We start from the raw sequence: 21464 nt of genomic DNA on the forward strand, positions 1-21464 counted from the left end.
GGAGTCGTGTTATTTATCAGGTCCCACTCTGAACGTCGTGGCCAAACGCCTCCGTGAAGCCTCAGTGGGCGGAGCTACGTTTGAGATGAGCTGCGCCGTGGCCACTGAGAACCTCGGGGAGGCGGGCTACTCTGTGCTCGTCCAATCACAGGACAGCCTGGAGGGCACCGTGAGGACCATCATGACCCTCAGCCCCTGATAACGTCCTGCAGCACGGGGGGGCCACGGACCCCAACAGGAGGTACTGAAACACATCTGGACTAATAGAATCACCGTCTATAATGCACGGAACAGACATTTTTACATGCTTTTGTTGTTAAGTCTATGCAATGAAGACAAAATGTACTTTAAGTTCTATATATGTTTTGTTATTCATGCATTTTCTCCCCCTCTGTGTCTCCGTCCACTCAGAGACAGTCTGGTTCTGACGAAGGCCGGTCCGGCAGAGTTTCGGTTCCGCCTGGTGGGCGTCCAGCTGTCCGACCGAGGTTTCTACTGGTGCGTCATCACGGCCTGGACCAAGCAGCAGCCGGGTCAGGCCTGGACCAGAGCCACCAGCGCCGAGTCCAACAAGGTCAAGATCGACTTCCAGGAGAACGGTGAGTCAGTGCGTGGGACGAGGAAAGCAAAACACAGGAGCTGGGAACTAATTATTGTCGATTTTATCTTAAATGGATACGATGAACAAACTAAATAGTTGGTTTTAAGGTGGGGAACATTTTTAAAAACTACCAATCTGCGATAAAAAAGTTCCAATCATTTTACAGTTTCAAAGTCCTTAGCAAATAAGGAAGGATTCTGTAGTTCTCCATAGCAAAGTCCAAAGAGGCTCATGGGAACTGTAGTTTTTGGTGGCATACAACAGCAGGAGTTGAAGTAGTTGAATCTGTATGCTATCATTAAATGTTCCAGTGTTTGTGTGCCGAGGGACATCAAGTTTACTCTAGAAAGTAAACGCGTGGCAAAAGAGCTGAAAAAACCACTTACACTGACCCACTTTGCTTTCCCGTGAACCACACGTTGATTAGTTTCCACTTTGCTTTATTTGTACGTCTACTTCCTGTTCCTAATTGTGGCTTATAAGTTACCCAATAGCTTTCTCCTTATTGATCCACTTTAAATCCATTTTCTAGTCACTTTTATAACAATATGAAGAGTCTGTGTTGTTTATCCAGGAAATCCTAGAGTGTGTGTCAATAGATGGGAATATGTTACACACTCATCGTCCACCCACACACTGTTAATGTTAACCAACATAAATTCCTCTAATAATGTGCAGGAATAAAGACACACACACACACACACACACACACACACACACACACACACACCTTAAGCCCTTTGACGCCCACCACAGTCACTGGCCTACTTAACTTTGTTTGATCTGACGGGGAAGTGGGAGTCAGGAGGAGGAAGAGGAGCGTCAGTAAGGAGGGAGTCGATTAGGACGAAGAGGAAGGTGGAAAGGTGTCAAGGACAAAGGAAAAGGGGAGAAAGAGGGGAGAATAATATGATAAACAGAGCAGGAAAATGGGAGATTTGAGGAAAGGGAATATGAGGTTAAACGGCGGGAGGAGGCAAAACTGCGAGGCGCTGAGTTGTGTTGAAACAAAGGTTCCTTCACAATATATTTGTTTATTTTTATATACATTCTTTTTTTAATTAATGTGTATTTTATATATTATTTATTGCATTTATCTTATTAATATGTATTTATGTATTAATATGTGTAAATGCACTCATGTCAGGGTAGATATTTGAATGTGGTACCTGCTGCAGTGCTCATAAAATAATATATATAAAGCTTATAGGATAGTACTGGGTATGGAATTGTTCTGCAGATACTCCAGTTATTTAAGAAAGGCCAAAAAGACCGAATATTAGTTTTAGAGAGACCCAAATGTGACCTAAACCGGACTCCAGCCTTTAAGAGGAGTGCTGAGTCAGCAGTTATTGATGGTATTAAGTGGTGAATAAATAAATATTTAAAATCCTGAATCTACTCCAATGGGATTGAGCTTAAAATCATACAAGGCGGAGAAAACAAAAAAAGAATTACCATAATCATGATAAAGATTAACAGTAAACACAAGAGAAAACAAGACGATCAATGGAATACAATACGTGTGGAGTGTAATACATCGTGGGATTGACATTAGTCTCAAAAGTCTAGTTAATGTCGATCGCTGCTGGAGGAATGTATAAATCTACCCTGGGGGGGGGGGTTGCTTTACACCCTCAGTTATGTTTGATGGATGGCTTTAGCATTCTGAACGTCTGGATGAGGTTTGTAGGAGGGAGAGGCTTTAATGCCGTCGGAGCGAAGAAAGGAAGATGACAGCGGAGGAGCGGAAGATGGACTGAAAACCATCTTGTGTGATTCTCTGGGGAGGGCAGCAGCCCTTGAGCATTACTTCCTCTTTCTCTCTCCATCACTCGCTGTTTTCTCCTCCCCCGTTCTCTCCAGCATCCTTTTTCTCACTCTCTCACCCCCTCTGTCTCCCTCTCCCCTCCCCTCCCTCTCTCTCTGGGACATCTTCAAAGTGAAGCCCTTTGGCCAATCAGCCGGCTGCAGAGATGTGCACCGCTGCTTTCCTCTCTCTCTCTCTCTCTCTCTCTCTCTCTCTCTCTCGCTCTCTCTCGCTCTCTCGCTCTCTCGCTCTCTCTCTCTCTCGCTCTCTCGCTCTCTCTCTCTCTCTCTCTCTCTCTCTCTCTCTCTATCTGTGTGTGAGTGTTTCAATTGTTCAAGTGTGTGTATCCGAGGCGAACATTTGGAGTTGACCCCACACAGAGAAACATGCACACTGACCGCGTTCAACTTTCAAGCCGAGCAGTTTTCAAGAACCCCTTTTACTCGCCTCAGGGGACGGAAGTTCTGTGTGTGTGTGTGTGTGTGTGACGAGCAAATCCACAAACTGGCAAGTGTCCCACGGTTCCAGCTGTATCTTGAATGTTTCAGCTTGTACTGGGATCCTGTACGATGCCGTATGTGCGAGCCCCACCAGCACATTGAGGGTTAAATAATTCAGTGTTTTAGCAAGTTTTGTAGAAGGGTGGTGAAATGATATGGAGTGTTAGAGGAAGACATGTAGAGATTCACCAGTATTTTCTTTCGTGGGTTGTATTTAAATCTCAAAAATGTCCTATAATTGCAGTATTGTATGGAAAATTCCCTACTTTACGCCCTGGATCTGTTTTGTATTGTATATTTCTGCAGTTCATTATTTAAAGAGGACATATGCTGCTCATTTTCAGGTTCATATTAGTATTTAGTGCCTCTACTGGGACATGTCTCCATGCTTTAATGTTGCAAAAGCTGTTTATTTGTCTCATACTGCCTGTGCTGCAGCACCTGTTTTCACCCCTCTGTGCTGTGTGAGCCTTTGTCCTACAATCCGTCTGTCTCACACACACACACACACACATAATGACATTAGGTCAGGAAGGTGACTGAGGAATTTGACGACACTCGCCCTCAACCTTAACTATCTAGAAACACTGTTAGTTCAACACTCTTCACGAAATATTATAAAGAGTCCGGCTGGACATGTCACCAGAGCAAAGAAAGAGGCGTTTCCATGAAATTAGAGATATTTATTTGCTGTATTTCAAACATAAATGACTGTTGGCTCGTCAGGCTAATGCTACATATTGGCTGCACTGACTCTATTACTATTCTAGCTGGGATTGAGTATGCACCTAGCAAAGAGTCAAATGTTATGCAGTATTTCTTCTAATGAAGACGGATCAAGAGTCCAAAGCTATCCACAGCAGAACAGTCCAAAGCCAACACAAAACCAATACTTTTTTGGGTAGCAGAACGCTAACGGAAAGTCAAATTCACCTTTAATTCACAAACATTCCCCCTTCAGAGCTTAAATTCTTTTATCTATTTTTATCAATCTATATTTATCTGAACCTCAGCTGATTTCTCCTCGTAGATCTCAGCATATCAGAGAAAATCAAAGCAGTGTTCACCACCTTCTCTCCCAGTAATCCCACCCTCCTCCTCCTCCTCCTCCTCCTCCTCCTCAGGGACCTGGAAGCAGCATTATTGTATATGAAGGTTTTTAGAAATAAATGTAAATGCATCCTTTTGATCTCAGTCGAGATGTGTGATTTTATTTCCTAAAAAGCGTATTTGTTTGCTGTTGCAGGCCCCTCCTTCTCCGTGGCCATCCAATCGGACACCACCAGTGTGTATCCGTGGGAAACAGCCAAGATGGAGTGTTCTCTCAGCGTCTCCGGATCCTCCCCGAAGACCAGCGCACACACAGGTACTTGTTTTCTCACTGAGACTCGTAAATCAGCTGCTGTTTCTTGCTTTATTTTACACACTTATCATGGAGGAGCACAGCTGTAACACACACACTCACACGATCGCTTTGTTCTTCTGTTGCGCTGCTTACCTGCCAACCTGTCAGGTGTGATGTGACTCCCGCTTTTCCAAAGGTTGCATAGATGAAAAACACTCTTGTGAAGACACTCACTCTAATGTCTCTGACTTTCCTTTGTTCGTTGTGCGATTGCATCTTTAAATACTGGCTCTAGAGTAGAGTAACATCTCTGTTTTACCTTCTACAAACTAGCTCTGATTCCCTTTTTTGGATCCGCAGTGAAGCCCATAACGATATCTCCCCCTGCTTCCCTCTCCTCCCTCACCCTAAACATCCATCCATCTTCCTCCCTCCCTCCCTCCTCTTCCTCATCACTCTTTAACTTATCACATGACATCATGCCTCCCTTAGCACCTCCCTCTGCCCATCTGTCAACCTCTCTCTCTCCCCTTGTCCTCCCTATGCGGCTCTCCTTGCACTCCAACATGTGTTTTCTGTGTGTGTGTGTGTGTGTGCGTGTGTGTGTGTAATAATTCAGTACACACATATTACTTCCCGCAGAGTTTCGACACACTGTCTGCGTGTCTCTGCACCTGCGTCCTCCTCACCAGGAGTGTGTGCATGCATGTAATGTATGCCCATACATCAACATAAATGTGTACTCGCAGCGCTGCAAGGATCGGAGGGGTTGGTGTTTCTGTGGAGCGTTCTCTCGCAGACAGATGCACCATGGGAAAAATTCCCCTCTCAGCATCACAGCTGATGGGGAAGAAACGCATGGACGTGCTCGCTGTGGGGAGGAAGGAGCGATGCATGATATCCTGTATTATTGTTGTTGTTGTTGTTACTGGCAGTATGTGAAGCAGTGTTTTGAGGAGTGGTTGTACCACTTTATGATGGGCACATATGGTCCGGTTTCCAGCCTTTTCCAACCAATATGTTCCTTGAATTATTAAACTAGAAGATAAGAAGTCAGGAGCAAAACAAGGAACTACTTTCAGAAAGACAACGGATTCACATCATGTTCTTTCTCCTACTTCGAGTAAAGTAAAACATTCAAAGAGTAAACTTTTCAAGTCCTACCTTCTGGTTAGTCTGTTTTCATTTGGACTTCTAAAGAAAGTCTCTTCAAAGCATCTCCAGCGAGGAACAGGGACGATGTGTTCCTGTTATTCTGTTCAAAGTGCCTCTAATTGAAAGGCTAGACGCTGATAAAGGTGAATTATTGTATCCTCTCCGTTGGACTGCAGTCACTGTGACTCATGTTGTCTCATGGTGTGTGTGACGTGTGTGTCAGATCCAGTTTCAACGTCCCTAACTGACTGTTCAGGAACACACCTTGGCAAAAAAAGTGCATATGTTGGGGACTATTTTCAGCGTTGGATTAATACGTATTCGTTGCTTTGAGTATTTTTTGCCGCAGGATGGTAGACTTAGAGTGCACAGGTTAATGGTGATGAAGATTTGTGTTTAATGGGACGTAAATGGAGCTTTATGGCACAGAGGGATCACACTTAGGATTTTCTAAAGTGAAATCAGTTCCTGCTGACCCCGTTTCAGTATCTTTTGCTCACAGTTATTCATCCCATTGGTGACCTGACTCAGTATTTAGACAGTAACTCTGAGCAGAGGAAGTGACTGCCGGTGTCATGAGTGTGTATGACACACAGCTCATCGACCAATTAGCTGACTAGTATCAAGTGGCACGGATCAACAAAGGTGCGGCACTAACATTTGGACGACAGCCAAGCCTCCACTTCCTCAGGTGGTTGAACTCTCTCTCACGATTTGATTTAGGCGTGTCAGACTGAAGGTTGAAACAGTAAAACCAGTTGAGTATTAGCCGTGTCATAAAGAGTGTGTGTTGACGTGTGTATTGTTAGACAAATTGATTAGTAACCAGCTCACCTTCTGTTGCTGTGCCTCACAAAGACAGGAAGGGAGTTTCTGGATATTTCTGACAAGGTTGAGCAACAGCAAGTGTGTGTGTGTGGGTGTGTGGTGCATTCTTCGTGGATGGCTGATGGCCCCCTGTTGGAGCTTGTTTTATGAGGGGACCGGTGAATAATACTTACAAACAAACCCTCTTATTTTTTTGTTAGTTTTTTACTCTTCTGCCTTTTTATTATCGAAGCTATTGACTACCTAGGAACACACCTAACTGTGTGTGTGTGTGTGTGTGTGTGTGTGTGTGTGTGTGTGTGTGTGTGTGTGTGTGTGTGTGTGTGTGTGTGTGTGTGTGTGTGTGTGTGTGTGTGTGTGTGTGTGTGTGTGTGTGTGTGTGTGTGTGTGTGTGTGTGTGTGTGTGTGTGTGTGTGTGTGTGTGTGTGTGTGTGTGTGTGTGTGTGTTTACATGAACCCTTTTATTGTCAGGACAAGTCTGAAATTATTCTTGAATTATCTTATTTTTTTTAAGGAATACGACACTTGTGATTCTATTGGCTAGCGCTCCAGCACATTGTACGTGATAGGCTAAGGGGTGGGACATCTCTAAGCTGTTGACCAATCACGACAGAGCTAACCAATCAGAGCAGAGTGGTCTCTGGTTTCAGACAGAGGGTGAAAAGAGGTGCAGCACAGGCAGTATGAGAAACATAAAGAGCTTTTTGAACATTAAAGCATGGAGACATGTCCCAGGAGAGGAGCTAAACACAAATATACCCCTTTAAGGCACTTTATTATAGATCCCATGGCCCATTTCTCCATATAATCAGGCGTTGTGAACATTATAGCTTGCAGAGGTTTGTCGTAAGGCTTTTAAATCTCGCTTATGTTTATTTTGCACTTGGCAGTTTCACACATTGGTACCTTCAGCCAGCAGCTGGTGGATAATCCAGAGTGCTGTGTCCCTCAGAGAGCCTCACACATGATCACTGTATTTCAATTCACTTTCAGACTTCAGTGGAAAATATATAGAGAAATATAATTAATACAGACGTTTTGGAAATGAAATAGAAAATCTGATAAATGAAACACATTTTAATAAAAAATAAAGATGACGTAATATTTAAGGAGTATTCTAAAATTGGTGCAATTATGAAATATACTATGGTGTGTGTGTGTGTGTGTGTGTGTGTGTGTGTGTGTGTGTGTGTGTGTGTGTGTGTGTGTGTGTGTGTGTGTGTGTGTGTGTGTGTGTGTGTGTGTGTGTGTGTGTGTGTGTGTGTGTGTGTGTGTGTGTGTGTGTGTGTGTGTGTGTGTGTGTGTGTGTGTGTGTGTGTGTGTGTGTGTGTGTGTGTGTGTGTGTGTGTGTGTGTGTGTGTGTGTGTACGCGTGGCATACTTGAAATCAGGGGTAGTGAGATGACATCAACGTTGGAGATATTTTTCCTCTCGCACTGTGACAGTTTGGGTCGTTTCAACATTTCACTGTGATCCTCCTGGGAGAAAACAAAGCTCTTCTTCTCACACACACACACACACACACACACACACACACACACACACACACACACACACACACAGTGGAAGGAAATAAGGCATAATTGTGAAGAGTCATTAACTGTAGGTGTGGTGTAAAGAGATTGCTGCTCTAAAAATATGGTTTTACATTTAAAAACACGGTGTTCTCAAACAGCTTGATCAGGATGACGCCCTCTGCTCCGAGAGATGCTTTAGCTTCGTTGTTTTGGTGTTACGGCACATTTATTTGTTTGGTTTAGTCTCAATGTTTCCAGCTGCAGCAGCCAGCTGTTAAAGACAAAGTGGCTCTTTAAAACTGACTGTACGCTGACGCAAGTTAGCATCTAGCTTTAAAACAAAGTGGAGCATTTAGCAGCTGAAGAAGCGGGTTTATTAGGAGGATTTTGTACGGGGAATTAAAAGAAAAGGACTTAATTTAATCAGGTGACCATGTCGTTCTCGTTTAACTGCAAGCAACTGGTCAGAATATGGATTATAAATGAGGTCTGAAAAAGTTAATTTGATGAAGCTAATGCTAAAAAGCCCATTAGCTGACATTTTGGACAAATTCATTGCTTCTCAGTGTGACACACCTTGCAGTTTTAGTCAGTCATGCTTTCCTACTTCCAGTAAGTCATTCAGTAGTGGATTTATGGAAATAAAGCTTTAGTTTTGTCTTTTAAATGCATACAGGATATGCACCTGGTAACGTGCTGCATATTTTTAAAGCAACTGTGTGTGGTAAGCTTAATGATACATCCTTCTCTCCTCGTTTCCTCCCTCCCTCTCTTCCTCCCTCTTCTCCACTCTCACCAAATTACCCAGCTGTCTTTGCAGGGCCGACAGGCAGCCGTTAATTAGCCAATCTCACGCTCCGTTAGCCGGCCGCGGAGACAGAACGAGGTAGAGGAAGAATAGGCGGGGAGGTGGGGAGAGAGGCAGGAGAAGGTGGGAGTGAATAGGGTGAGAGAAAGTGGAGGGAGCTACACAGATTGTTAGAGTGGAGGAGAGTGAATGGTAAATGGAGGGAGAGCGGCCTCGAGAACAGCATGCAAAGTTTCCTAAAGAGAGGAGAGGAAGGCAGTGAGTGGTCGAGAGCTGTTGAAGAGAAAGGAGTGAAAGGAGGACGGATAGTTGAGGGCCATGAAGTGGTGAGGCGACCACGGAAAGACTGAATGATTCCCACTCCATTACCGTTTCTGGGGAAGCTATATTTTTTAAATGCTGGAGCCTAAAGTGTCCACAAGCTTTAATGAAGAGGGAGAATATGTGACTCCAAAAACCCATTTTGCTGCAAACTTCCTGTTAGCTTTTATGCTAATTAGGCCTCAGTGCCATGCTCTCACTAGCAGGAATGCTAAATGCTAATAGTATTTTTGAGTTGTTGTGGAAAAACACAGCTCTTTCTGTCATTTCAGACACAGAGACATCAAAAGAAAGGTTCATGCATGTTATTCCTCTCTGGTAATCAGTGTGTCCTCTACATGACTGCAAAAACACCACCTTCTTTTCAGGTGTTCAGCACAAGACTGCATCCAAAGCTATTTCACTCTGGACATTTACACCGTAGTAAAAACCGGCGCAAATGGTGGCTATCCAAACATAAAGAGAGATGGAAGAGGGGAATAAAAGCACGAGGGGATGTGAGCAGAGGAGAGGATAGTAAAAAAACTAATTGGAAATGTTGAGCGGATAGCGCTAACAGCAGATCGTTCTCACTCCATTAGCTCTCCAGTTAAACAGGAAGACTAAAGGAATCCTCTCAAATGGCAGGTTTCAGAAGCGATCAGACCACAGTTTTATTAACAAAACTATGAGAAGTCGATGGGGACGTTTGACAGGAGAAACCCTACAAGTGTCCACCGTCAAAGGCTAGCTTGTGATTGATATGAGAGATGACTTAACTGGGAAAGACTGAAACAACATCTGATGCAATCTTTGCTAATCCTGCAACATGCTAATGATCAACTTCATTTCAGCTGCTTAAATTTAACGAAATATACGTGTCAGTCTGATGAATCCCGCTTTAGTGCAAGTCATATATTCACGCCATGTCGTCAGAAGGCGTCTGCAAGTAAAAACAAGCCAAACATCAAATCAAGTGTAGTAACTGGAGGTCTTCTTAAGCATGCAGGGGAAACTCCCTCTTCCCAGTGGCTTAGTTTGTGTTGGGCTAAATGGTGTTTTTATAGTGTTTAGTATTCCTCTCTACCAGAGCTGTCCTGCTTTATGGAGCAGAGAATACACACACTGTTTCATTAGAAGCACTGCTGGTAATTGTCAGTCTTTTTGTGTGTGTGTGTGTGTGTGTGTGTGTGTGTGTCTAAGGCAGTTTTGGACCCCTCTCGGGGGATTAATCCAGAGAAATCCAATCAGACTGTCTTCATTTCCACAGACAGCCATTTTAGTTTTATTATCCCAGACAGGAGCCAGATATTCTATTAGAGATGCTCTGAAGTTCCTCCTCCAATCTCCACATCTCCTTCCTCCTGCTCACTGAAGAATCTCCTGAAACAGATGCTTTGTTGCATCCAATGTTGGCCGGGAAAAATGAGATGGCAGTATAGCGTCTGGATGTTAGTCATTTTTAAGCTCACTAAGGCCTTTAAGTTTGTGATGTTGGGTGGATCAATGATCACTTATTATGACCAGTTTATCCCCCATTAATCCACAGAAGGGCAAGCCTTTAAACACTCACATTTCGCTGAGGAAAACCGCAATAAGGACACAGTTTATTTTCCCTTTCTAACAGCAGTTTTCTATTTAAAACCTGATAACTGTTGGCACTGTTTTGAGTTCAATGCCTTCAAAGAGCCGTGCCTTTTCTGAAGCTCTGTTAAGATGAGGAAAGTGCTTTTTTCAGAAGCAAGAACAAAACAAAGGGAAGAAGATGGCTCATAAAAGAGGGTTTGAATTGACATTGTACTTGCAGAAGTATACTAATGTAATGACCTCTGGTGAAGCATTGCTGGAGAGGAAGATGTTTAGCCTTTAGACATAAAGTGCTTAGGGTTGGAGCAGAACACCAAAAAGCTTAAAAACTCAAATCTGCTTCTGCATGGTTTCTTCTGACCCTGGAAACATACCTGGGATGTTGAGCATGCACCTGGAGTAAATTCAAAGTCATTTAAAGTAGCTGCAGCTTTGAGAACACTTTAATGATCAATTATTATAAAACATATCATATATATTATTCTGAAATGGACCAATCAGACAATGACTACTTTTACTCTAGTATAAGAGTACCTCTTTCCTCCTCTGTTGTACCCTCTGTAGCTGTGCAGTAAGACCCTTCACACTGTAGTGTTTGAGAGGTCAGGAGTTCATGTAACAGCTGAGGGAGTGAGGCTGCTGGTGGGATCAGATACTCCAGTCTCTGCTGATACTACATGCTCCCCAAAGACGCAGCTCCATCATCGCTGAGGGCCTCTCGCTGATGCATGGCTACGAGATAAACACAATAATCTCCTCGTCCACTCTCAGGATTCTCAAATCCTCGTCCCTCTCTGCCGTCAAGAACAAAGCAAGCGGAGGACGAAGGCTAACTGTGAGGAAGAGGAGGCTTTTCTAATTATAGATCCCGTTCCTCGAGTGAGGCTGTCGTCTCTGAAACAAGCGAGCCGGGTTCGTGCATCAGTCCTGCAGAATTATGCAAAACGCGCCTTTGATCATTAGCGTTGATGTCAGCCGCTAACCTGGAGTTATCGGAGAAACACACAGGCAGTGTTTAAGTGACGTGATTATATAAGAATATAGTCAGGAGATTATCTAAAGGATTCAAATAGTTTGCATAGACATCCTGTCATCATTCGAGTAAATGTATTTAAATGTGCTGCTCTACCTAATAGTAAATACATATTTAATGACAGTACATCATATTTAGACGCACGGGAAATGTTGCACAAAAACAGCAATGCACAAAAACACCTTAAAAAAGAGGCGAAAACTGCTCAAATATTAGGATTGAATGATTTTTGGGGCGGGTTTTCCCTTTCCTGTAGGTTTTTGTGCATGAGAAAAATAAAGACCTTTTTGACATTAAAGCATGAAAACATGTCATATTAAAGGCACAAAATGCAAATATGAACCTGAGAATTAGAAAAATAGATCCCCTTCAAAGTGAAACAACCACAATATAGAGGATATAATAAAGAATAAACCATTTAATTTAAATAATTTCCCTTTTTAAATGACATTTTCTTAGTTAATCGTCTGTTTTAAACGCTGCCAAAAACGTCATGGTTATATCATACTATATATAAATAAAAAATGTAATTAAATACCAAAATATTCCCTCAAATATTCCCTCAAATATTCCCTCAAATATTCCCTCAAATATTCCCTCAATAGTAAAATTCAATGCAACAGTTTAGCAGCTATTGTTATTAAAAATGTATTTAAAAATGGTCTTCCATAATTGGATTCATTCAGCTGTTCAAAGGAAAATTGTAGTCATTTTTTAATAATAAAATGATGTACTTAAAATTACATTTTTCGTCCTCGTAAGGCGTCACATGCACTTGACACAGCTTCCAGGTTATGATCAATATAGAAGCTGAATCCTGTGCCAGGGTTATTACTGCTGCTGCTGCTCTCGTAGTACTACAGAGTTTTAATGATGTAGCACTTCAATATTAAAGCCATTAAAGAGAGGGGGAGAGAAATTGAGATGTGATTCATTACTCTGCAGAGGGGGGAGTCTTCCTCTTCATTATATTCTCCTCTTTCTTCTCCGTCTCTCTTATTCTTTCCCCCCCTTTTTCTGACATAATTGTTTTTTTTAATCATCATTTGTCTTTTTCTGCATGTTTTCGCTCTTTTATTTTTTCCTCTGTCTCTTCTATTTGTCTCCTAAACAACGGAGGATGACTCAGGCTGCATGGGGCTGTGTGTGTGTGTGTGTGTGTGTGTGTGTGTGTGTGTGTGTGTGTGTGTGTGTGTGTGTGTGTGTGTGTGTGTGTGTGTGTGTGTGTGTGTGTGTGTGTGTGTGTGTGTGGTGTGTGTGTGTGTGTGTGTGTGTGTGTGTGTGTGTGTGTGTGTGTGTGTGTGTGTGTGTGTGTGTGTGTGTGTGTGTGTGTGTGTGTGTGTGTGTGTGTGTGTGTGTGTGTGTGTGTGTGTGTGTGTGTGTGTGTGTGTGTGTGTGTGTGTGTGTGTGTGTGTGTGTGTGTGTGTGTGTGTGTGTGTGTGTGTGTGTGTGTCTTTTATTTTTTCCTCTGTCTCTTCTATTTGTCTCCTAAACAACGGAGGATGACTCAGGCTGCATGGGGCTGTGTGTGTGTGTGTGTGTGTGTGTGTGTGTGTGTGTGGATAATGGTCCCTCTCTCCCTGACACACTAATGACTAGTTTGTGCTTCGCTGTCTGTCCCTCCGCTGCCTGTCTCTCTTTCTCTCCACGTCTTGCTCTTGGAAATAATTAGCTCGCTCGCCCCCTCTCCAAAGATTACATCTATTATCACAGATTCTCTCTTGTCCCTGTTTCCTTTCTTTTGTCATCACTATCCTCATTTTTCTCCCTCGCATGTCCGTTCTATCTTCTTCGTGGGAGAGGCGGCGGCGGTGCATGTTATAGATGTGGTGATAAAGGAGTTATTGTGGCGTCGTTAGAGGAACATTTGCTCAGCGTGATTGTCTTTTTGTAATATGTAGAGCAACACTTCTCTGTAGATACCTGAGGTTTAATCACAGCACGAGTGAACACTGCAACCTGCTAGCGAATGCATTCATAATTTTTAATATAATCCCAACTTTATTTGATGTCTCCCTCCCTCTCTTTCTCTTTTTAAGACGACCTGGCGTACGAGGTGCGTTGGTTTTTCACGCGGCTGCGCGGCGGACAGACGACGACGCAGGTGGCCAGCGTGGACCGCTTCGGCGTGGTGAGGAAAGACAACCGAAACTCCTCCAGCGACATTTCCATCGAGCGCAAAGACACACACACCTACCTGCTGAACATCCACGGCACTCAGGACAGGTGAGGGGCATTCTGGGATATCCCTTCTGTTCTTCTACTTCAGTGGGATTTTTAGTACACTTATAGAGAAGTAATTGGACAATAGAGTCTAGTTAATTGAAGTGTGTGTGTGTGTGTGTGTGTGTGTGTCTGTGTTCTCAGTGACAGTGGTGAGTATCACTGTGTCGCCACTCCCTGGTACCTCTCTGCCTCCACGGGATCCTGGACTCAAGCCGGAGAGCTGACGTCATCCAGAATCTTCCTCACAGTCAAATTCGCTGGTGAGTTAACGGATCGCAAATGTAATCCACACTGTCAGATTTTACATTATTTGCTCGTATTAAAACATATTTCTCTCTCCTTCTGCAGTGTGGGACTCCCTAAAGTTACCTCTCTTATATGGAGTAGCAGCCTCAATAGGTAAGGAGTTTATTTTGTTCTTTCATGTGTCAGCTTAAGCCTTAAATCATGATGTAAACAACCAACAAACCAAGGTTTATGTGCAGTTTTTAGCAGAGAAAAGCTGCAAAAGGTCCCTGAAAATACAGTATTTTGGACACTTGTCTCACTGACTCCTGGCTGATTGACGACCAGCTGACGTTGCAGGGCTCATGCTTATTTAGGACAGTGACAGCTGCCAATGCCAGTGCACAGTGGATTTAAATAAGACAAGAATCTGAGCGTGTCTAGGCTTAAATATAGCCAAAAACAATGCATTAAAGATGCTTTGATTGGCACTGAGCTTGTAAAATGGCTGGGGATATCCTTAGCTGCTGCTCAGTCTTAGTTTGGAGGCATCCGTTGTTTCAGGAGTTGGTGTATTCATAGTCCTGCTAGCTGGAATATTGATTCTAGTCACACTTTTACTGTGTTCAAGTCCTGCAAAACCTCAATAATTAGTGGGGCATGTGGTGGGACTTTAAGGGGCCAGGATTTAAATTTAGACCCTGGCTTTTCCAATTAAAATGCAGGTGAGGTTCCTTAAAAGTTCCTGAGAAAATTCCTGTATAGTCAACAGGCTCATAGCAACAATTCTGCAGCTTTTTGATTTGTTTATTGCAATAAATCACAGTAAAATCTGGCAAACTGCCCCCACGTTTGGTGTACTTTTGAGTGAGATTATTCGGAGTATTGTTGGTAATCCCCTCCATGTTTAACCGTGTCCCGTGTCTCCAGGTGTGGGCCTCTTCTCTCTGGTCTTCGGACTGGTCTGTGCCCACTGCTGCTGCCGTAACACCATGCACACTCCACGCTCGCGCAACAAACTGATGGACCTGGAGTTGGACTGACACACACTTTCCCCCGCACCTACACACTGCAGCGCTCACAGGAAACCCCACACACACACCAGACACACGCCCATAGACGATTTCTGGGACACCAAGTTGTTTCCGAGCGACGGACGTTGGGAGTAAATGACTTTGGAAACCTGACTTAAAGAGGTGTTTCTTCAGCTCTGCAGTGGAGGAGCAGGGGGGATTTTTTTATACAAGCACCGATGGGACTTCAGTTTCTGTGAAGATCCATTTTAAATCTGTGGCGCTTCCAGTGATTTTTACACAGAGATATTTGCTCCCTCTGTTAAGACCATAGCACTACAAGAACCTTTTTGTGAGGTAACACTGCCACTTGGGACTAAAGGACCGCTAAACCTGCCTCTAGGGATAACAAATGAAGTGCACATGCTGGACTATTTCTTCCTCTTCCAATGCCAAGAACCACCTGTCTTTGTTCCCTGTTGAAGTTTCTTTTCTGGAGGAAGCACAGACATTCAAAGTTGTTATGCATCAGCGCCTCAGCATCTCCTTGTTTAGTCACAAAGTTATTTTGTATTTGCAGAGACTGGTGGTTTATGCAGCCTGAGCCTTATTGCTGTCACGGAGTAAATGCCATGTTCATACGGTCAGCGGGAATGGAAAGTGCTCCGTGTTTCTCCCACATGAGAGGTATTGCACTACAGCCACCACCCAGAGTATTCCTACCTTTAAATAAAAGGGACAAGATTTACTTTATTCTCTACTCTAGTTTTTTGAAAATTAAGAGATTTTAAAAAGACATTTTTAAGCTTTACGAGGAGATATGCAGTTAGTGTGTTTGTGTGTGAGATATACTGTACGTGGTGCCAATATTTGAAATTAACGGAGGTGCGCTCGCTTCATATCGCCGGGTCAACACTTGAACTGCCGCTCAACGTGGCGACAGCAAGCAATCTTCTTTTATAGGTATTCAGAAATGTATCCTGCTGTTTTTATCAGAGTCTCGTGTGTGTTTGTGCGAGTGCCGTGAGACAAAGAGTCGCATGTACTGTTTTATAAGGACAGAGTGGTGTCAACTCAAGCCTTTTCCTGAGTTACATGTTAATGACATGATCTCTAAACCTAGCCGTCACTTATCTGGACTCGAGCTGTGAGCAACGTGGGTCTATAACATCCTTTTTTAAACAGGATAATCATGCATGTTCCTAAGTGTCACTTCTGCTCTTTAAAGGAATAGCTCAACATTTTGGAGAATACGTTTATTAGCTGGCATAAGATCGATATCAATCTCATGCCAGAGCTAGAGTCTGGGTGTGTTGGCCTAGATTAGCATAGAGACAAAGCAGATGGAAACAGCTAGCCTAGCTCTGTCAGAAGTTAATAAAACTCATTAATAAAAATGTTTTAGGTAAAGTGTTACACGCCTGGATGATGGTTCAACTGTCCATCAAGATATAGTTTTGACTTTAGACTAACTACCTGGTTTCTCAAGGTTTCCAGTCTTTATGCTACACTAGGCTAACAATATGAGCAAATAAGCAAATTTCCCAAAATGTTGAACTACTTTCTAAACATCACATGACTTGAATGAGTTCAAAGGGCAGTTAAAATATTAATACATCCTTCTATTTTCATTTTAGTCAAGCTAGGCCAGCAACTCCCACCTATTTCAAGCTCTAGAGCTCCAACAATTGCTAACTATCTAGAAACATGACCAGAAAATGATCTGAGAAGTTTTCCTTTGCACTTAACCCACCAAAACAAAAGCATCTGATCAGCTGTTCCCAGCATCAATGAGCATCTGTTGAGTCTCTGTCGTGTTTTCATAGCAAACGGATGAGTTGTTGTATCATGTTGACTGCTGTGTGAACACACACCCTCACAGATCCACCGACAACACACACAAAGTGAGAGTCCGACACGAAGCAGGATCCAAACAGCCTTGTAGTAACGAGACGTGCCAGGCTTGGTGTTTTTAAATAGTTATAAAAGGTATTTTAGGAACTGTATGAGCAATATCAGGCTGTGGTCAGGTCACAGCTCGTATAAAGGTGTACTCTTCATAACACATTCTACCCTGAGTCAAAGTTTATAACGATGATTGGATGTTACATATTCAAACCATCGCTCTGAATTTGTGCTGTCAGCCAGTGCAGAACTGTACCAATTACCCAATGCCCACATCCATAAATCTCTCCCACTTCTGATACTCAAAGTGTTATTCATAGCATAGCATCCTCCAATTAAAGCGATAGCAATATCTTCCTCAGTTAGGGACAATAAGGGGTTAAGCTGAGGCCCTTTTTGGGAGTAATGTGTGTGATTGGTGTTGATTGATGTTGACAGTTACTTCAGAAACTTCCAATACCATAAACAGATGTGTGTGTGCCTCTCTGTTGCAGTGTCCAATATCGCTTTTAACATTATAATTAACACACAGACACAGGTAGCATTGATACACACCACTGAACATGCCACTGCAAAGTTTCTCCAGTGTCCTTTCATTTTCTCGTGACACTGCAATGAGTAAAATGAACCATGTTTTTTATTTTAAATAAATAGATTTGTAAGATGTATTCATTTTGTTTTTTGTTTCATATTTTCTGATGTTTATTTGTATTTCATGAGTTTCTTTATTTTACCAACAAGCAAACTTTGTTGGATGACTTAGGTATTACCCAAGTTTTTTTTGGGGCGTTTTCATTAATATATTACTTTTCCAAACCCTGGTTCGATGGTGCAGAAAAGCGAGGTAACTTATTTCCAAAACAAGGCTCATTTTTCTCATCTAATGCCCTGCAAGCAAAGGCAAAACAGGCTGTGCTTATATGCATAAGGCTTATTTAAAAAAACACCCTTCACTTGTTTTTTTGTAGGAAATATCAACTGTAATCATAACTATGAACTAGCATGCAAAGATTTAGATTCCACTTCTTTTGTTCGTGTTATTTCAGAGGTAAATTCAGAGCCTCTATTCCTTCAAGGTTCAGCTGATATTTTGTAATCTTCTAAGCAGTGTCATCAAAAAGTTTGAATACAAATCCACCCCCTCCTGCTGCTGCTGCGTATTAATCTATCAATAAAGGCTAAACCATTAGCCTATAGGGGGGTTCAGACCGGAGTCCCTTCTGCCCCCGAAGCAACGTTTCTGCGTTTTGTTTAACACGTTCCTGCTCGCAGCACACAAATGGTTTTAATTGTGGAGGTAGCGTCGGCTGGGCGTTTTTCTTTCTGCTGTTGATTCCTTTCTGTAGGATCTGTGATGCTGCTGATCAGAGATGCTCGTGACAAATGTGGGCCAATTTGTTTTTTTCTTCTCCGTCTCTGGGCAAGCCATCAATCAGGGTTTTTTCGACGCTTGCAAACATCAGAAACCTCAAAACTTCTAGCAGAATAAATGTTTTATAATTCAGCATTGGACCGAGGCCACATCTCTTCCTCCTCCTCCTCCTCTTCCCCCCTGTCTTTAGCACTGGTCACCCATTCCCTTGTTAGTGTGTTGGGATTCATTTCCTGCCTGTTTATTATATTTCCCTCTCTTTGTCACCACTCTTTCTTCATTTAAAATGCAGATGAGCTGAAGCCTCAGTCGCTCTCCTGGTTTTTTTTTTTACACCTCTTTAACAAACGATTCTCCATCCAACTCCATCTCTCCTTCTTCATCACTCCTCCTCTCATGTTCAGATGAGAGAGAAGAGAGATGTAGTGTCGATTGGTTCGCTCTGTGGCTTTTTCTAACTTGCACTCCTTCTCTCTCAGGGTCCATTTGACCCACTTTTCTTTCCTCTGCCTGTTATGGATCACTTGGTGATGTGGGAAATCATTGTCTCCCTTAATTGTTTGAACCTAAAGGTTATTTTTTTGTTTGCCACCACTGTATACTGCTGCTGTTTTCGGAGATTCACGGCGTTATCCTCCTACGGCTCGAGGGTTGCTCCACATAAAAAAAGTTCAGACAGAAAAATGTAGAGGCGCGCCGAGAGAAGTAAGCAGCCTGTTCTCCCCAGAGTCAACCAGAGGCGACACGTTTTCTCGTACTCATTGTAATCAACGCTGATGTTTACAGCGGCTGCCAACAGCCCCGGCTCCATCGAGCTGCTCGCTGTCTGTCTGTCTGTCGCTCGGGTAAATGCAGCAGTTTACAGAATCTTCTCTCCTCAAAGAAATACTCGAAATGGATGTGTTTATTAAACAGATTATCATTTGGATTTCACACCCAAAAAGTGCTGCCTGACGTAGAGAAACCCAGTGAAGAGAAAATGCTAATGAGTATCTGTGTGTGAGAGAAACTCCCTCTGGAAGGAACAGGGATTTTTGACTTTGCAGACCATTTACATGCACTACAGGAAAGGGAAAACCCCGAACAGTGAATTGGGCCTTTTTAATTGCAATTTAAGTTGCTTAAATATGGCTTGTTCAGTGTTCGGTTGACCTTTATTCCACCTTCTTTTGTCAAATCAAAATGTGCTTCTGTTTCCCAGGATGTGAGGGATCTGTACGTCAGAAAAGGTGAACTTTTATTAGGAAAATAAAGGTTATTGTATGTTTTTTACCTCCACCACCACCCCTATGGAGCAGCTTGGTTCAACCACCATGACTGTTCCGTTGTAAATCCACACCATGACCCTTTTCCCCATGCACTCAGGTCCGACAGGAAGCTCAGCAGCTGTTTCGCCACCGCAGCTACCTTTTTAGAGTGGCGTGTAATGATGGACGTCTTCAAACACTGACCTCGAATCACCCAAAGCGTGTCATTTCAACACCCTGTGATGGAGGCTGTGAGATCCCGCTGACGGCGTCCATGTGGCGGAGTCACTCACCGCCGGCAGCAGGAGGCTCACTTCAATTAACTCCCAGCTCCGTGGCGTGGAGAGGTGACAGGAGCGCTGAGCTTTCTCACACCTCACACTCATTTCTTCTCCCCCTACAGGTGCTGCTGCAGGTGCTAGCTACTCACAGTTTACCCACAATGCTCAGCGGTGGATGCAAGGTATGTGCAGCTCCTGTGAAGTGTAAGGGAGAATATACACTAACGTATTTACACAAGTTAACTCCCAGCTTTGCGTTGGATTATTAAGGAATTCAAACCGTGTGTGTGTGTGTGTGTGTGTAAAGCATTCACAAGGTGTGTCTCCAGTCTGGCTTTCATCAAGCAATTTCCAGAGTAACTAAACAGAAAAACAATGAAAGTGCAGACGTATACAGGATCAGGTTTCTGGGTTTCACCTCATCAGTTATCGAGTAGGGAAAACAAAGGGCCCCAGCACACAGAAACCCTACACTGGGACCATAAATCTTAGGGGCCGGGAGGGTCATTTGACACTCAAATACTGTATTCAAGAACAATTTTGGAGGGAGTTTTTTGTCATTTTCACACTGCTTTTATACCTCTACTTTCCTCCTTCTCTTTGAATGTTCAGATAACAAAAACCACATAATGTCGGATTGATCAGCTCTGACGCTACACATGCATTTACCATGATTACATTAGGGAGGAATGCTAGCAAGTCTACAACCTTGCTAACGAAGCCAAACATGAAGCGAATTATGGGTTAAATCCACAAGCTGCCCTCACAGTAGTCACGATGATGCATTCATAATTATAATCCAATAAAATGACAGACTGAAACGAGCCGTTCTGCATAATAAGGGGCTGTTTTTGATGCTTAATCTTCCATATGTTTACCTGAGTATGCAGAAACTGCAAAGCACTGCTGAACTCAAATATTGGACCGGGAGAGAGTGTACAGTAACTGACCCCCCCTTAGTGTGTGTGTGTGTGTGTGTGTGTGTGTGTGTGTGTGTGTGTGTGTGTGTGTGTGTGTGTGTGTGTGTGTGTGTGTGTGTGTGTGTGTGTGTGTGTGTGTGTGTGTGTGTGTGTGTGTGTGTGGTGTGTGTGTGTGTGTGTGTGTGTGTGTGTGTGTGTGTGTGTGTGTGTGTGTGTGTGTGTGTGTGTTCGCAGGAATGCAGCGATGACTCTTCAACACCTTCCCCTCACCATGGAAACTATGTCAACACATGGGTGGGGGAAGTGGAGAGAGAAGGAGTGTATATGAGATGGGGGGTGCCAGTGTGTGTGATTTATTATTAGGTATAGAAGATATTTGACCTCACTTCTACATAAATCTGCCTCTTGCACTTTCGCTCTCTCTCTCTCTCACACACACACACACACACACACACACACACACACAGACTTCAGAGCAGTTAGATCATTTTCAGAGTCTCTTTCATCTTGTGTAGACTTATGCTCAGTTGATTTATAAAACATTCAAACACACACGCATTAGAAGTGTAACACACACTGTGGCAGAGAGCAGGGTGACAGCAGCATGCTGTTAAACCCAGGGTTGCACTTTTAACACAAGTGAAATGTAGTGATTGCAATTATTACAGGAAAGTCTGATGCCAGTTGTGTGTCTTACTAGAATGTAGGAACCCATGCTATCAAATCTTGAAGGTCATCTCTTTTGTGCACACTTTCTGACATCACTTCCTTTGCACTCAGGACCCAACGGAG

At 43.2% G+C, this 21464-nt stretch overlaps 1 protein-coding gene across 1 annotated transcript in view; it reads left to right on the forward strand.

Annotated features, from left to right (window-relative positions):
- ptgfrnb (prostaglandin F2 receptor inhibitor b) overlaps positions 1–17520 on the forward strand; it is a 38032-nt gene extending 20512 nt beyond the window's left edge. Inside the window, 8 exon segments of the mRNA XM_063877848.1 lie at positions 21–193; positions 195–241; positions 412–599; positions 4158–4277; positions 13523–13709; positions 13851–13969; positions 14058–14108; positions 14865–17520. Coding sequence (XP_063733918.1) covers positions 21–193; positions 195–241; positions 412–599; positions 4158–4277; positions 13523–13709; positions 13851–13969; positions 14058–14108; positions 14865–14977 — 998 coding nt within the window. The 3' untranslated portion in view covers positions 14978–17520.
- Positions 17521–21464: the final 3944 nt, after the last annotated feature.

The sequence above is a fragment of the Eleginops maclovinus genome, chromosome 24 (genome assembly GCF_036324505.1).
Source record: "Eleginops maclovinus isolate JMC-PN-2008 ecotype Puerto Natales chromosome 24, JC_Emac_rtc_rv5, whole genome shotgun sequence".
NCBI lineage: Eukaryota > Metazoa > Chordata > Actinopteri > Perciformes > Eleginopidae > Eleginops > Eleginops maclovinus.